This window comes from Perca fluviatilis, chromosome 4, assembly GCF_010015445.1.
Source record: "Perca fluviatilis chromosome 4, GENO_Pfluv_1.0, whole genome shotgun sequence".
In the NCBI taxonomy this organism is placed as follows: Eukaryota; Metazoa; Chordata; class Actinopteri; order Perciformes; family Percidae; genus Perca; species Perca fluviatilis.
This window is the reverse complement of record NC_053115.1, coordinates 27,346,776-27,364,609: the sequence shown is the minus strand read 5'-3', so window position 1 is coordinate 27,364,609 and position 17,834 is coordinate 27,346,776. Positions and strand designations below refer to the sequence as shown.

General features: G+C 39.5%; 2 protein-coding genes across 3 annotated transcripts; both read right to left on the bottom strand.

The window, feature by feature from the left end:
* On the bottom strand, positions 1-15,697 carry phtf1 (putative homeodomain transcription factor 1). 2 transcript variants are annotated; one of them, XM_039797700.1, is made up of 18 exons: positions 15,314-15,697; positions 14,426-14,549; positions 12,935-12,991; positions 12,768-12,837; positions 11,999-12,157; positions 11,049-11,229; positions 10,634-10,748; positions 10,036-10,230; positions 9,597-9,689; positions 8,812-9,057; positions 8,353-8,481; positions 6,339-6,608; positions 4,246-4,377; positions 4,027-4,113; positions 3,590-3,745; positions 3,331-3,426; positions 2,302-2,427; positions 1-811 (listed from the first exon to the last, which is right to left on the bottom strand). In XM_039797700.1, the coding sequence occupies exons 2-18, from the start codon at positions 14,459-14,461 to the stop codon at positions 791-793; spliced, it is 2,169 nt and encodes a 722-aa protein (XP_039653634.1). In that variant the 5' UTR covers positions 14,462-14,549; positions 15,314-15,697; the 3' UTR covers positions 1-790. The 2 variants fall into 2 exon arrangements, with proteins under 2 accessions (XP_039653634.1, XP_039653635.1); XM_039797701.1 differs by lacking the exon at positions 9,597-9,689 and having other exon boundaries at positions 15,314-15,696.
* Positions 15,698-16,509: 812 nt separating this feature from the next.
* Positions 16,510-17,615, bottom strand: LOC120558010 (olfactory receptor class A-like protein 1). The gene has a single exon (XM_039798801.1). It carries the CDS (start codon positions 17,595-17,597, stop codon positions 16,656-16,658), a length of 942 nt encoding a protein of 313 aa, XP_039654735.1. The 5' UTR covers positions 17,598-17,615; the 3' UTR covers positions 16,510-16,655.
* Between the last annotated feature and the right edge of the window lie 219 nt (positions 17,616-17,834).

The window sequence follows — 17,834 nt, the reverse complement described above, 5'->3', positions numbered from 1 at the left end:
CACGGATGACAAACATTTATTCACCTCTATCAAATATTTTCTTAAAGCATAACTATACAAACGTTGCATAGTTATTTTCATCAATTATGGTCCTCAACACAAAAGACAGATAGTGGTCAGAGAGTCATGATTTACAGGTACCATTACAAGTTTAAGCGCTAAAACAGAACCCCAAAATAAATAAAGCCCATTTACAATCACAATGTTTTTTCGTTATTAAATAGTGCAAAAGATCGAAAAAGTTTGAGTCCTATGAAAATTCATTTAATTAAGCTGGCAGCCCAATTTTGATTTACCGGCTTTAAAAAGCACATAGCTTGTCTTACAGTTAGTTGTAGCCTACTACTGATGATGAGGCACATCAGCCAATAAGACTAAACAAACTATCTGCATTATCATCAGCATTTACATTTCACTTTGTGTCCACACATCTGTCCAAGACACATTTGGAAATCCGGATGCCACAGAAGCCTGAAATGATCTCCGACCTCAAACTCACCACTATTTTTAACCACATACTGAGAAACATTCAAGGGTCCAAGGTTAGGCACTGGGTTAGTGGCGTGGCGGATGGACACCAGCTGAGTTGCCAGTAACGGTGTGTAAGCGACTGTCAGAGCATCTCAGGCCTGTGAATGAATGATGAATATCAAGAGACAGAAGTTTCAGGCACAGACAATGATTCAGTCAGTAGGTTTGCACTCTTTTTGTAGATGAGACGCTGTATGCAGCAGACACGTGGAGTTTCTGGTCTCCAGTGTCCGACTGTTAGTGGTTTGCCGTTTTCACATTAAGGCTTGATTTTCCACAGCTGGAAATTAAGCAGAAGAGATAAAACTTTCATTAGAGAAAAACACAGACATCTTACAAACGCAGTATAACAAGTCAGAATGTAGCATCACCAGCTTATCTCTCATTAGAGGAACAGTTCAACATTTAGTGAAGTATGCTTAATAATTTTCTCGCAGAGAGTTTTGATCGATAACAGTCTCATGTCTGTGCTATAAATACGTAGCTAGAAGCCAGGATTCTATTATTATCATTATTATCATGAAGAAAGCAAATTAATGAAAATGTTGAACTATTGCTTTAACTCTGAAAGCACTTATTTAGATAATATTCTTGATCAGTCACATCTTGAATTTTTTCAAGTCTAAATATCCATACTTAGATTAGTTTATCTACCATATGGTATGACTGTAGCAAGAGGGTTTCTATGATATCCTAGTAGGCTGCTTACAACACCAACACATGTAATATGCAACTATAAATGGAAAATTTCATGTAAAGGCCAAGAAATCTGAGATATGAAAGGGGAGAGAGAGGGGGGAAGACATGCAGGAAAACCATCACAGGTCGGACTCGAACCCTGGACCTTCTGCGTCGAGGAATAAACCCCCGCACATGTTCGCCCGTTCTACCAACTAAGCCAACCGGCCACGACTGGACTTAATTAACTAAACTGATGTTGCGTGGTGTTTTCCCCCAACATGCTAAATTACTTGAGTGGATATGTATGAAGTTGTGACTGCCGATTAACAGTGCCTGGGTGCCCGTTTGTGAATTGTTACAGTGTCTTTACCATGTGCTATCCACAATCAGTTACGAAGCCTTGGTCAAATTCATACACCTGCCTGACTAATCGCGAGTCAATCAGAGCGGTCAGTCATGATGTTTCACCCTGTTTTTGTAGCAGCAAACAACTAATAAAACCCAAACTTATCAGAAAAATAACTCTTGAACAAACATCAGCGTGATAAGAACTACTTTAAATGACAGAAACAATCTTAGGCAAAATGTATTTGACGTGTACTCCAATTTTTTTGTCTGGCCCATGTCCCATCCACTAACATGGAAGGGGAGGGATTTATGACATATACTGCAGCCAGCCACCAGAGGGTGATCGAGATGTTTTGGCTTCATTTATACAATCTATGCATCAACCCCTGGTTGTTATAGGTTGTTGAGATGTTCATAAAAGGGAGATAGATCGTTAAAAAACTGTCCATACTTCAGCAGCTGAAGCCAAGATGACAAGTTTTAGTCCCTGGTCAAGCATGAAAATCACTGGATCCTACATTTCCCACAATGCAACTGACTCGTAAATACCTATGCTTGTTGTCTCCATGAAAAAGTCAAACCTTAGAAAGCTCCCTCTAGAGCCACAGAAGGCATAATACAACCTGTTTTCACAGGCTGACCTCTGCTTCAGGTGGCAAATAAACTTGATGTGTGTAAAATTGAGTTGAGTTTAATGTATTTTGTTCTGTCTCTATAAACATTCAGCAGAAAGATTCTCACTCTGATGTTGAAGCCGAGCAGGTCGCTGACCACAGCAGACACAGCGGACAGGATAACCACTCTGGTGAGGTTGTAGATCAGAGGGTTCACGGTCAGACCTAGCAGTCGGAATGGAATATCCAGCTCCTGGGGGAGGTAAGAGGGAAAACCGTGTCATTTGAACTTATCAACATGGGTCAACACCAGAATTTATTATAGATGTTATGAGGGATGTCCTGAGGTAATCATAATCATTTTTCACAACATAAGATGGTGCCAGTAGAGGGATGACTGGAAATGAGAAACGCAACAAAGTTTGGATCCAAACCAGGAACATTGCAGTTCATGGTTGGCGTCTTTACCCCTAAACCGTGGGGACACCCATTGAGGAACAAATCTAACTGACTGATATTAGCTATCAGTGGTAGTAACAGCTGTTATCTACATGGCCAACAGCTGGGGCATTACTTAATTGGAATTTAAATGCCCTTGTGTTCCAACCTATGGGCAGCGTTTCATATTTGTAAGATCTAAATTATATATTTTAGTTTTTGTTGCTTAAAAATAAAACATTAGCATAAACATTGAAGGAAAGTTCTGATTCAGACGGTTTCATACATTCAAACTATTCAGATGTCAAATGACTCTTCCCTAAGTCAGGGTACATTTAAATGTGCTTGTTAAATGCTGTGTGTATGCAGTCAAGTATAAATAATGGTTTAAGACACAGTGTCAGTGAATCATTATTAAAAGACTTGTTTTAGGATCTGGAGACAAAAATGATTTTGAAAACTCTTATAATACAGGCGTTTTCATAGTTTGATGGGGTTAACATACTTCAAATTAAAGTATTTACAATATTTTACAACAAATTATTGTACAAATTATTTATAAACAATTATGAGTGAAAGGTTTCAGTTCCGCTGTTGAGATACTGTATTCCAAAGAAAAAAATATCTACAATAAGTTAGATAAAGGCACTGTATTGTAAAGAAAACAACAATTTCTTATTCAACAGCTGTATAACAGAAGGAGCTGGATGTTGCTTACCTTCATCAGTTTTGTAGCCAGTTTCAAAACATTGTTTACTATATTGAGTTCTTCTTTCTTGTTGGGCTTTTTCTCCATCTTGAGATACAAATTGATCTGCAACCAAGAACAGTTTTACATTGTAAATTGTACAATAAAGTCAAAGTTATTTATTCAAACCTACATTAAATGATGCATTAGCCAATGGTGTTGTCCATAGCGGTGAACCCATTGAGAAATAACCTGCGACTCCATGTGTTTTGCAGACCCGGGTTCTTACCTGCTCAGTGAGCAGCACTGAGGAGTTACTGTATTTGCAGTTAGTCTCCGAGCCCAGCGTGGCCAGCCGTAACAGAAAGAGGACGAGGGAGGAGGCCCACACCATCAGCTCCCAGTTTGTCAGGGACTCTAGGAATGTCTTGTGGTTGTGCAGTAGCTGAGGAAGGGCAACAAAAACAGAAAAAAACCAAAAAGAACAGTATTCACGTTGGTAGCCCCCAGCACTTTGTTGTTGTGAAAATAAGGATGTCTCTGTATCAAGCAGAGCTTATAAAAAAATGTTCTATCTTCATTTCAGGTAATATGATTAGATGGTTGCATGTCTTGTGGCGGTCTCCCTGTTATTTCGTCTCTATGCAAAAATCACTATATAAACAATGTTAGTAAATGTGTGTCCTCTGAACAGATCCGATCTGTTCCAGCGGATAAATGACTGACCTGGGCACAAATGATGAACGAAATGGAAAGCGCCAAAAGGAAGATAGTAGAGACGATGACGTCAACAGAGCGCTGCGGCCCTCGTCTCTGCAATGAGAGAGCAAGTCAGTGACACACCGTTACAAACAAAGGCAAGTAGTCCATGGCAACCCCTGCAGTGGTGAAACCACGTACCGTAATAAAAGAACAGGGTGGGTGTTAAAGCAGGAAAATACAAACCCTGAGAAAAGAGCGTAGTGACAACCACATCTTTATGTTCTGGACTTTCTTCAGCCTGAAATGAGGGATCTCAGATTTCTTGGCCTTGCGAGCTGAAGTGAGGTGGCTGAAGTACTTAGCAAACAACAGTCTCTGTTGGGGGAACATGAACGTACGGATTTTAGCAGTCTTGCAAAGAGTCAAGTGTGTGATTCTTTTTCAGGGTTTCTTAACTGCCACTAGAGGGAAGACAAGCTAACATGAGATGAATAAACAGAATGATGAGTATGGATGAGTTGTGCACTATATGTATACATTTAAGTACATTGCATCTAAACATTAAAAAAAAAAAAACCCAATCAGCAGTAATACTACTTGATGGTGTTTTACCTCAGTTTACTACATGTCTAGCCAGGCATGCCATACTGTATATTGTTGTTTTCAGGATAAGTTGTTTGAGTTTTGTTGCCAGTTTGTCTGGTTCTTCAATTTCTGTACTGAAGTGGGTAGAGTTTGGGGCACCTGGATAGCTCATCTGGTAGAGCATGCGCCCCATGTACAAAGGCTTAGTCTTCGTCGCAGCGACCGCAGGTTCAACTCCGACCTGCGGCCCTTTGCTGCATGTCATTCCCTCTCTCTCCCCTTTCACATCTTCAGCTGTCCTATTGTTTTAAAATTATCTTAAAAATAAATAAATGGGTAGAGTATCAGCGGTCTTGGGATATAAAAGCCATGTTGATTGAAGTAGTAATGTTTTAAAAAAAACAGTGATATTGCGAACCGAAAAAAGGCCAATATTAATAGATTTTGTCTCTCCTGTTTCTTACTTTCACTTTTGGAAATAATGTAAAGGTTTGGAACAGTTACCATAATGTTTTGGGGAATGCAAGTAGGAAGTATAATATGGAGGTATAATATTGTTAGTTAGTGAGAGGCCACACCTTGAGTGATTATGAGGCAATAACTGAAGTTATAAGGAACATATTTATTTCTATAATATCTAAGAAGATTCAGGGACCCTTATTTGAGATGTAAATCAAACTGAATCAAAAAATACATATTAGGGGTATAACAATTCTCCCAATCCACGATTTGATTTGATTTTTGATTTTAGGGTTACGATTAGATTCAATTTTTCATATAAACTTCTTTTTTTCAGCCCCAATGGCTATTCCACTGATAGACTGTGGACTATTGAGTCGTAGAGATCAACAGATTGTTGGTTTTATGCCCTGACAAATTTCCCCACTCAATCTGGCACAGCCGTTAAACATAAAAACAAATAGAAGAGCCACTAGATGGCAGAAGGGTACTTTACAGAAACAGCTTGAGTTTTCTCACCAGCAAAAAGCCCCCAGATCCTGTCTAAATGAGGATTATATACGTTTTTGTTGTTGTTGTTTATTTTGTTGTTATTTATTTTGCCTTTTATGCCAGGGAAACAAAGGAACCATCATTATAAAAAACAACTGAACTGTTTTAAAGTCATTCGGCATTTTATTATACTATCTTTGAACATTAACATAACCTTCTTTCAAATAAATATTCTCTTCTTTTTTTTTTTAATAACTGCTTCAAAAGCCTTTTTAGCTACTATACAACTACCAACTCAGTGAGAAGAATTTTTCAGTTTCAGTTTTAATTTCGATGAAATTGAAAGCTCATTTTGATCGATTTTCGATTTAGAATCGGAATCGTGACACACCTATTATGTATCATGTCTATGTATTAAGATTTTACCGAGTTATGGCTCTATGATGAAGGAATGCATCAATCAGGTTTAAAGATAATTTTTTGGGCTTTTCCGCCTTTAATTGATAGGACAGTTAGGTGAGAAGGGGGAAGAAATGCAGGAAATCGTCACCCTGGACCTCTGCGTCGCGGCATAAACCTCTCAGTATATGTGCGCCTACTCTACCCACTTAGCCAATCCGGCCACGCATCAATCAGGTTTAATAGGTTAAAATGGGAGTGGTTTTAATGTACATCAGTATAATGTTAGGAAAGTAAAAACTCACAGATTATTGTTGTTATTACTTTGTACACATTCCATAGTGGAACGACATAGCTGGAAATAAAGAGAAAGATTCAAACGATACAAAGTCAGAGCTCACCTGTTTGTACGTTCTCTCCGCCACACACATCATGAAGAAGAACAGTCCTATGAGGCAGACTCTTTGCACCGTTGTGATGAAGTAAAAGGCGTAGGCCTGGCCATCATGCTGCCAAAACGCCATTTCTCCCAGCTCTTTTAGGGACAGGGAGCAAAAGCTCGACATGTCCAGATGCTGAGCCAAGTGGAAGAAAAAGGGAAGCAGCGCCAGGGTGGCGGTCATCAGTCCACCAAGCACAAGGTAACCCATACCCTGCTCCACCAACTTCACCTGGGAACAAGAAACACAAGAGAGGGATCGACAGGAGGCATCTTGTTACGCTGCAACTTTTTTATGCTAATAAAAGCTAAAGCAACAAAATATTTGTGTTGAATGAACACAGCCTGTGTATGTCTACATGTGATAATATTTGACAGTTAAATGCTCACCAAAGTGAGAATATCACATTTTGGCATCTTAGTAATCATATAAAATGTTAACTCAAATTTTTATCTGTCAACTTAATAACAAGACTTATAATCACATTATTATCATATTTCCTGCCACAGATGTGACAGATATAATTTATTACTGTATTGTATATATTACTTAGCTTTTTTTTGTATATATTACTTATCGTTTATATTATACTTGTTGTACGTGTCCCCATTGCACCATGGGTCGGAGAGAAAGTATTTTCTATTGCTCTGTATGTCTGGCACATATTGCAGAATTGACAAAGTTGACTTGACAAACTGGAAGATAGTATGTGTAAATACTGGGTTTCAGTTGATAACTTTCATAAAAATAACTTGTCATGTTTGCTCCAACTGTCACTATACCCTGACAGTACTATATGAGACAGATATGTGAGAAACTCATGTTCCTCTCCCTCCTCTTGGTGCTCCTAATTCCATAAGTAAAACAACCAATCAGAGCCGAGGAGTCTCTAACAGTGTCTCTGACTACATTTATATGCGCATAATATTCCGTTTTTTTCTTATTCCGAAAAAGACGATATTCCGACTAAGCTGTTTACCAGCAGCGGCAGACTTTTTGGACCATACGAACAGTGTACCTCTTTCATTCCTTCAACCAGCTTCTTGAAAAAGTCATATCCAAAAACCTGTTGATGTCCAAGTATTTAATAATGTTTAAAATTAGCTGTGTTTCTTCTCCTTATCGGGTCTCCAGCCTTGCAAACTGTTGGCTGGTTGGTTTGTGTACAGAAACCATAGCAACACACAGAGCTGACCATAAGCCTGCGGTGAAAACCCTGATTGAGACGCATATTCCGAAATCCCTTTACACATGTCCAAAGAATGAAAATTCTGAATATTGTCATATTCGGAATAATAGTGGAATATTGGTGTGCATGTAAACGTACTGAATGAGAGCTCGTGAACTGTGTGAACTGCCAAACTAGGCAGCGCTGATCAAATATTAATCAAGATTCTGTTACTGCATTGTCCATTTCTCGCACAAATCTTTTCAGGTATATGCTCTGGCCAATCAGCCGGTGAGCGAGCGGTTTTGGCTGGACTGTTTTCAACATGGCGGCCCTGTCACAAACTTTTTCATTTTACAGCTAAACAGTACACTAAAATATGTTTCTGAAAACATTTGAGGCAAGAGGCAATGCAGAAAAAGAATCTTGATTCATATTTGATTAGCTCTGCCTAGATTGACTGCAGTTCACCAACAGTGACTAACACTACTTTGACGTTAAAGACTCCTCTGCACTGATTGGTTTTCCTTCGTAATCTTGCAAATACCATTAGGACACTAGGAAGAGGCAGAGGAAATTGTTTTTTCCCCCACAGATTATCCGTCTCATCTACAAGTGTCAGGATATCTCTTATAGTTTCAGCAAAAAACATATTTTTATAAAAGTTACCTACTTTAAGGCACACAGTCCAGTTGTTTAGCTTCAAATACCTGCATTATGCTGAACATGCTGTTTTAGTTTTTAGGGTTAACTTCGAGCAATCTTTACCCACAGAATTAATAACAACATAAAGAGGATAAAGTGTACCCGTGTGAGGATGATCCCACTGATCTCCAATACTGACATGTCTGCTTTTTTACACTCGCCCTGCTCCCATATTATGGCACTGACACGGTCCTTGGATGGGTGACATGCCTGCAGCCAAGACAGCTGGCTCTGAAATCAAACACAATAAATAACATATAGTTTGTTGGTGGTTTCCAATGTGTAAAGTAGTGCAGTGTGGAGTTCTGCAATTGGGCTTACACTAAATTTAGATTATAGGAGATGGTTATAGACATGTGGCAAACAAGTCTACAAAAAGTCCACCATAGGATTTTGACAAATTTTATCGATTGAATATAACATTTAAAATTACAAACATCATAACGTTACATCCCTTCGGAGTGTTTGACATACATGAATGAAATATACCTATACAACTACATTGTGACACAGACACAAAACCAGTCAAAGAAGAGTATTCAAGATTTTGGTTGATCTTACTCCGGTGATTCCCTCCTGTATGCTCTCATCATCATTGCTCAGAGCGGTGGTTTGTGGGAGCGAAATGCCAGCGTTGTACCTCCCGTTCGAGTCGCTGTCACTGCTTCCTGTGGAGGCGGAGTCAGGCCCTTGGAGAAGCTCCTCCCACAGTGTGTCATCAGTGTCGGAGGCGGGATGAGAGCCCACGCTCGGCCTGAGGCGCTCCACAGCTTGTGGCTTCACCTTGATGGAAGCCCCACTGCCTTCCTGTTTTCAGTAAATCATAGAGTTGTTTCAAATCATGCTGAACTGGACTAGGGATGTTAATGAATAACAGATTAACTGTTAAAGGTGCAGTAGGTAAGACTTATAAAACTAACTTTCTGTCATATTTGCTGAAATTGACCCCAGTAGAACTACATGAAGCAGGTCATTAAAAAAAAGATGCACCAATCAGGTTTGGGGGGGGAGGTGGGGGGGGGGTCTAACTGCATGTCAATCACTGCTCATGCATACACATTCATTCTCCCTTGTGGGGGGAGGGGCTTAGGAGACCATTTTGGGCTTTAGCAGAAAGTGGGGAGGGACTGAGAAGTTGTCGATGTTCAAATTTTTTTTTTGGCTAAGTCCTGGATCTTCGCAATCCTACCTACAGCACCTTTAACCGTCAATAAGACTTTTGACCGATCAATGCTATCAGTTAAACAGTATAAAACTATATTAAAACAAAAGTAACAAAGTAATTAAGGACGGCTCTCTGCCGGCTGACGACCCTGACGGTGAATGCGGTGGAAACTTGGACATACGCTTCTGTAGACTTGTGTCGGTACCGACGGGCAAGTGGTTCCAGAAAAGTGTCTGCATGTGTCTACAATGCACCGAACATCATGGCTGCGTTCCTATAAGCCAACATGAAACGGTAAAATAAAGCAGATATAGAAACTAAACTTCAAACCACAGAGATTCAGTTAGAAGCTACTGTAAGCAGTGCTTTTTCATTAGTCATCGCACATTTCTGATGTAGGATATATGTGAGAGTAACAACAACACATTTACACACAACACACAAGCCGGGAAGTGAGATCCGATCACAAGTGGTCACTCAAGGCGCATTTGGAGACACATTTTACTGCCAGGTGTACCTACGCGTACTTAGAGCTGGCCACTTGTGATCAAGTCACTCAAGATGGATGTATATACCAGGTAAGAATGGGGCCTAACACACAGTGTAACTATGAGGTTTACCTGAGGTCTTAATGTGAGTTTGGAGTTCGACTTTAGAGTTCTCTTCCTAACAGAAGACACTGGTGTAGATGTCGGCCATGTTGTAGCAGGGTGTCTCTCTTGATGAGATACTGGAAGAATTACTTCCACTGGTTGTAACCCCTCCTCTTCCTCACTGGAAAGCTCATCCGATGCCCCAAATGACTTTCTTGTGGTCTTTGAGAGGATATCCGGATAGAAAACACATTTTAAAAATGTGTTCCAAAACATGCAGGAATTTGACAAATGCTAAAGACTTTACTACCATTGTGTGATATAAAGCGACCCACATTACACACTAGGCCAGTAAAGCTAGACTTAGATACACTTGAATGTATTTGTACATCGAAAAGCTGCTGAATTTACATTTTGCTCAAACCTGCAGAGTGGAGTCAAATTATGCTTACATTTCGACAGTGGACCTAGAGTTTAATTCTAGCTTCTTTCCAATACAGCCTACCTGGATTTATTGACTGTTTTTATTTATTTATTCTGACCATTACTTTTTACTGCGGTCATAAGTTAGTTCCTTCTTTGCTTGATACAGCAGTACTGAGACTGACGAGATGAGTGACTGTACCCTCCTTTCTTCTTTCCTGTACAATCGCTGGCTTTCTTCAAACTGCTCCTGCTGCTCTGTGTCCCTGCTGCCGTTCTTTTCTTCTGTTTTTTTCAGTCCTCTGCCCTTCCTGGGCCTGAAGGAGACAGAATAAAAATAACAGTAAAATACGAGGGAGTGTAGCTACAGCAGGCATTACAAAATGAGCTAAAACCACAGGAGTGAGTGAGAGAATTTTGAAAGTATCAGAGAGGCTTTACTGAATAGAATAACTTTAGGTTTGTCAAATCAGTTGTTTGAGAGAAAGAAATAGTGCTAATTTGAAGTTCATGCTCAGGGTTGTGTACATAATGTGGTAGCTTATGCATGTGCCAAGAGGTGAGAGTGTGTTTGTAAATTAAAATGAGTGTGCAGTGCCTAACAATGAGAAAACCACCTCCGTCTGCGAGTCGGGCTGGTGGTGCGGCTGGCAGCTGGACTGCCTGAGGGCCACCGGCTGGACTCAGTCGACACAATCTGGCAGTGTACGGTACCCAGCAGCAGCATCAGACACATTGGCCCAAACACCTCGCTGGCACACGCCCCAGGGACCTCCAAGTACAGCACCACTGCTGCCACTGAGGGGAGCAAAACATTTGGCAACAGCAAACAAAACGGTCTCTTAGGGGAGCCATTAGAACAGAATTTTTCTTACTAATGAGGTCTTTCTGTGTTGCTCAGATGTGATGGGTAACACGTTTATCGTTGCACATAACTGAATGTAAACTGTGACAAATGGAGATACGGAATCAAGAACATATCAAAAACCAGATACTGTATTTATTTCCTTTATTGACCAAGTGTCATTGTGCTTCAATGGCTTAGCAAAGACAAAATCCAAAAAGATCGAACGACACACCCTCAAAATGTCACTGATGCAATAGTGTATACAGGAGTATAAAGTGTGTAGATTCTCTCTCTACTTTGTAAGTTAGTTTTAAAACCATTACTCGATGTGCACGTCATGTTTGTTAATTTATTACAGCTTGGCTCCATATTCTTCTCTGTGGATCTTACAGCACATGAATGATTGTTAATGGTTTCATAAAAGAGGCTCATGAAGGGATTACTATTCTTCCAAATCTCTTCTCAAGTGACTTTTAACGATATCTTCAGTAAAAGTATGAGCAGGACTGCAATCTTTCGTGAATATGAATAGTGTTAAGACAACACAGAATGAGTCAGTTTGCAGTGTGTAGTCTGTTACTTGTACCCTAGTTCTTGTCTAGTAAATTTACATTTACTTGTTAGGTAAATGTAAATGTATAAATTCATTTTCAAATTCAGTTTTCTGAGAAACTTACAGCTCCAGTATGAATACAATTAGATGAGAAATAGTGAGCTAACCTTGCATGAAGTACAGCACGAGGATACATAAGGAGATGGACTTGGAGGTCACCTGGATCCACCACGGGAAGAAGAACGGGAACAGCAGCACTCTGACCAGACCCTTTCGAGCCAGAGCTGTCCAGGGACTGTCTGGTTTGGCTTTGCTGAAAGTTGATCCTAAGGGTAGGAATGAGAAAATCTCTTACAGAGCTGCATTAAAACCACTATAGCTATGACAATGGCTAAGTTCACACTGCAGGTAATTTTGAATTGTTTCTCAAATCAGATCTTTAAGACAAACTGTCCACACCATTATTTGCAAGTGCAAGCCTCTGGAGTGAGACGCATCTGTACAAATCCGATTGGAATCACATAAAAAATAAAAATAAAAAAATAAAAAACACCTCTAAATGTAGTTTGGATACGATTTTCCCGTCCAGACTTTCGAAAATGAATCTGGATACAATCTGAATATGCCAAAAAACTGATTTGGATTTGGATAAGGCTATCTCTCGACTATACAAAGTTTGTTTTGTTGCCTTTTTGTTATTTTACTATAATTATAGGGGCTGACGCAAGACAAAAGAAAACAGGTAATTTAACAGAAGTTAGAGAAACAGAACATATACACAGGCAGCAATTCCATAGGTTGGGGTGGTATTAACTGACAGGGGAGGCAGAAACTGTATTTGTTGGTGTGTAGCTGTGTGTATGCAGATGTTGTAAATGTATCTGTGATCAAACAAACTTAACAACAGACGGAGAACTACTCTTTATTGAGCCTGACCTCTTACTAAGTCGACATCGATGAGGTCTGCTTTGATGTGACCCGTCTTCCTTGGTTTGCTGTCCAAGCCCTAGATGAATGGCAAGTGTTATTTTTGATTTAGTGGTAATGCACAAGATAAATACACAAATATTTCCCTTCTCTGCAGGCATTTGCAGGTGTCTCACATTTAGATCTGTCTGCTCCAGAGATTTCTCCCAGACTTGTTGATCATAGGCCCCGATCTGTAGCAACAACAGAACTTCATACATTACATAACATAACATCATTTTCATACAAATTAAGCACCAGAGGGTTATTTACTAAAATTGAGTTTGTCCATATTTACAGCGCCAAGGTTTTGCCCAGTTAAAATGGAAGGAAAGTTTAAAACGGTTTAAAATTGCATGTTTGGGCTCACGCTTATGGAAACATATTTCAATTAAAGGGAAAACAGAATGCTTTTATATCTGTTTCTGTAAAGAGAGGCAGAGCTGATCAGAGAGTCTGATTAAATGCATTGAGGTGTATGGCTGTAAAAACTGCCACGAAAATAAACTGGAATGTATTTAAAAATGAAAAAATGGGAGTATTTCTTTTTGTGAAATGCAGCTAAGCTCATACTGTAACATGAGTTGAAAAATGACATTGGTGTACAATGTTGTTCCCCTGGCAGCCTCAGTAAATATCCCCCTACAGGTTTCAACATAACCTGTTGAAGAGGGCACACCTGTTTTTCCAACTTTTTGTGGTTTGTACACAAAACGTCATACAAAACCAGAAAAGGTACACAGGAAAAACAGGTGTTTTTGTATATCTATGAGCAGTAGTCCTGTCAAATAAACTAGTACAATAAATCAATAAATCTCAGTCTTGAACTGGTGTGTGCTGGGTTTTCTCCGATTTATTAATATAAAACTTGCCATCTCAAATCAAATTCTTCATAAAAAAATCAAATAGTTGCACACATCTTTTTAAATACATTTTCTACATAAATCTCCCAAAATTTCACACACATACACTTATAACTAGGGCTGGGACGATATGCTTTTGTCCCGATCTGATTGTTTCCCAATAAATAGATGCCGATTTGATTTGTATTGCGATTTTCATTTATTGCGATTCTGTAAGTATTGCGATTTGATAGTATTGCGATTTTCCTTTTCCTTCTTTAACAAAACAGAAGTTGAACAATACACTTCCAGAGACAATATATTGTGAGACATTTCTAAAACTAATTGTTTTCTAAGAAGATTAGATTGGCATCGCGTGTCAGTCAGTCTGACATTTATTTAATTTGTAAAGAAGAACATAACTTCAGATTTTCTGCATTTTCTGCTTTCACTCTGTTTTGCTGGATACCGATGTAGTTGCCGTCGGCGGTACCGTATAAACATAAAATATTTAGGTCAATCATTGGTTTAAAAAAGACGAAAAAAACTAAATAAATCACGATTCTAGGGAAAAGAATCGATTCTAAAATCGGCACACAAAAAAATAACCACGATACATACGATTTTCATATAAACATAAATGTATAGCTGTTTCTGTGCCAAAATCACAAAATTCACATTTTAAATGGCATGCCTGTATAACATTTGGTTTGTTGGATACATTTAAATAAATAAAATGAATGTAAGCTTTTAAAACAGGTCTTTAACAAAAAACATTTGTCTTACCTTCTCTTGATACCAGGCTATTCTGGCCATTGTCATCTGATGCTGGAACCAGTGAATTCGCAGTCAGGCCATTTCACAGAGTACAGGAGACAGAGAGGACTGGGCAGAAATCCAGATTTGTTCACTAAACAAAAAAGCGGCACAAACACATTAAACCTGACATAAAAGCAGTGGTGGAATGTAACTAAGTATGTTTACTCAGGCACTGTACTTAAGTACAATTTTGAGGTACTTCCCTAGAGTATAGCCATTGTACGCTACTTTATACTTCTATTGCACTACAACTCAGAGGGAAATATATTTACTTTACTTCGCTATATGTATTTGACAACATTTACTAGTTACTTTACAGATGGAGATTATTAAAACAAAATATAATCAACAAATAAAGTATAATGCATTATTATGGATGATATACATATTATGTATATCATCCATAATAACCAGCTGCAACATGATTTACTAATCCAGTGATATTATATGTATTATTCTGAAATGTATGTTATTCTGAAATGGGCCATTCTGCATTTTGGATATTTTTACTTTTGGTACTAGGGAAATTTAAATGCAAATATACTTTTACTTAAGTAAGGTTTTGGATGCATGACTTTTGTAGAGTATTTTTGCACTGTGGTGTTGCTACTTTTAACGTACTTATGTAAAATACATGAGAACTTCTTCTAACACTGCATTAAAGCAACACAAAGAAAAGCAATGGTTAACAGAGAAAAACAAATACAAAGTTAGCTTTACGCGCATTGTGTAGCTAGCCTAGATGTAACGTTAGTTTATTTACGAAGCAAGCATCTGTTTACGTTCCACTAAATCGTTGTAAGTAAACGTTAGCTAACAGTAGCTGCCTGTTAGCAAGAAGCTAAAGTAACTTACCTATAATGAAACAGTACGGGTTGGTTTGACACAAACTGGAGGACAGCCTTAATAATCATAACAAACTGGTCGATAAATACTTTCTTTCCATCGGTTTCATGAGCGCTGCAGCCTCTTGTTGTTAAACTGAGCTAGCTAACGTTACCGTTACGAGCTAACGTAACACACCTTTACCTCAACTGACACTTGTCGACGCGATAAACGACTTGTAAATGTTGCATTTCTAAACTGTTTCTTCACACGCCTGTGTCTAGTTACCGATACAATTATTTCAGGTACCCTGAACTTCACTAATTTCAGTTTTGTTTAACATTTGGCTCTTCCGCTTCCCCTTTTCGGGGTTTGCGTTTGTGGCTTTGTTGTGCTTGTGTGGATTTTGGTATTCCCTATGCATTGTCTCTCAGGCTGAGCTCGCGCTCGCTAAGGCTGCATCCAGAATCCTTTTCCGTGGGTAAGATTGAGACAATAAATGCTAAAATCGTCATGAACATCAAATTAACAGATTGTGCCTTATATTTTAACATAAACATTGACTGATGAAGGTTCTCGCACACTAGCAAAGGGAAGGTACTGCCTGAGAAGCATTTCCACGGACAACACAAACCCATATTCTTTAAATTATTCCTAACGTTCAGCCAATCAGAGTGCAGCAAAAATAACACAGAGAAAGTAAATCAGACATGATGATATTATATATCAATATCATTGAATTATTAATTATTCTGACAATTACCTTCTCAATTAATCATTTTGTCTATAACATTTCCTTAAGCCCAAAGTGACATCTTCAAATTCAGGACCACGGTTTTAGAAATACTGCAACCACCCTATAAAAGGTTTATTAGCCACCACAAAAAAAGTCTGTAAAATTGTCTTTTTCCACATTTAGAACTATTTCCACAATGCCAGGAATTTAATTCTGGTGGATAATTTCCAAATCCCATGACTTTTGGCACATTTGCTTGTAAAATTACTTAAATGATGAATCAGTTTTAAAAATTGATGCAGATTTATTTACTGATTGACTAATTAACTAACTAATTGTTTTAGCTCTAATGCCAAGGATGATAATTATGTGTTTTTTTCTGGTATACAAAATGACCACAAACCACATGGCAGGTACAGACACCTGTATATTTATGATTTTGATGAAAGTAGGCCTATAGGCTACATACATGTAAGAGAAAACCCTGTAACACAATTGCAAAGTCACTACTGTTTGTACTACTTTCTAAGAGTCCATTGTTCAGGCATCTGTGCAGCAGTGTTGAAAATGATAAGGTCTGAGAGTACAACTCTGCTGTCTTGTTAGTCAGCAGCCTGTCAAGATAGGGAAAGAGGGTCATTTGTCTCTTGACTCCTGATTGTCCACTGACGGTTGGTCTTGCTCAGCTGCACACACAATCTTCGCCTTGATCTTCTTGTTGGAGGAAATTATAAAGTAGGGACTGAGAGAGGCGTAGCTGGAGGAGAAGAACACCCTCATATCAGCCACCACTGGTGACACCTTCGCCACCGTCAGCATGTAGATCCAGATGATGTTGTCAATCCCGAAGAAGACCACGTACAGAACCACCAAGGTGATCACTGTTTTGGCCGCCCTGGTCTCTGCCCCACCGCCCTGAGAGCGACGGATCCCTCTCACCTTTCGGCTGTGGCGGTGGAGCAGCAGCAAGATGTAACCACTTGAGCCCACCATCAGAGCGACAAAGGCAAAATCCCTCCCAGAGACAGCCACCCCATTAATTATATAGGACAGGTTGTCTCTGAAGTCCACATGACAGAAGCCCAGGTTGAGGGTAAAGGCAGGGACGGTGCCATTACGTGGAGCCATAGAGAAGAAAGGGGCCGCGATGCATATGGCCATGTTGAGGAGCCACAGTCCTGCAAAGGTAGGGAGGACCAGGGAGGGAAGTGCAGGCTTCAACTTGGACACACGGGGTCCAGCGGGGGCGATGGTGACCGCCTGAAACACACTGAGCATGCAGGTGATGCAGACTGACAAAGCCCGGCCAATGCGGTAGGCATAGATCACTACCTTACAGCCTGGATCATTTAGCAGGTCGCTCATCCCAAACGCAGTCATAGTCTGGGGGACGCAGCGGGTCAGTAGCAGCATCAGGTTGGCAAAGGCCAGGTGGCACAGGATCATGTCGACAGGAAGAAGCTTAGGCTCGGTGTACATGAGGTGGGCGTATGCCAGCAGCACCACAGTGTTCCCCAAGATGCCCACACCTGTTTGCAGGAGGAAGGAGACCCCTTTGATGGTCACACACAGATCCATGACACCAAGGTCTGCAGTGATAATGATTTGAGAAGCAGACAGAGAATCAAATCTGACGTGAATACACTGCACACAAGAAACATCCTCCAAGTTACCAGAGTCTTTAAAAGAAACCCAAAATATAATCATGTAATCTCTTTGATGTATTTCTGTAAAGAAATTGTGCTCACCTGAAGTTGAGATGAAAAGTATAGCCTATTGTGCATTGAATGTTCAATAGCCTGTGTAATTGCAATT

Excerpts from the sequence above, each read along its gene's own strand:
- phtf1 (XM_039797700.1), bottom strand. The coding sequence starts at position 14,461 with ATGACAATGGCCAGAATAGCCTGGTATCAAGAGAAG. Across the intron at positions 8,482-8,811 it reads TACAGGAGGGAATCACCGGA|AGCCAGCTGTCTTGGCTGCA; the intron begins GTAAGATCAACC and ends GTTTGATTTCAG. Across the intron at positions 2,428-3,330 it reads TGGCTACAAAACTGATGAAG|GAGCTGGATATTCCATTCCG; the intron begins GTAAGCAACATC and ends TACCTCCCCCAG.
- LOC120558010 (XM_039798801.1), bottom strand. The coding sequence starts at position 17,597 with ATGGATCTGTGTGTGACCATCAAAGGGGTCTCCTTCCTCCTGCAAACA.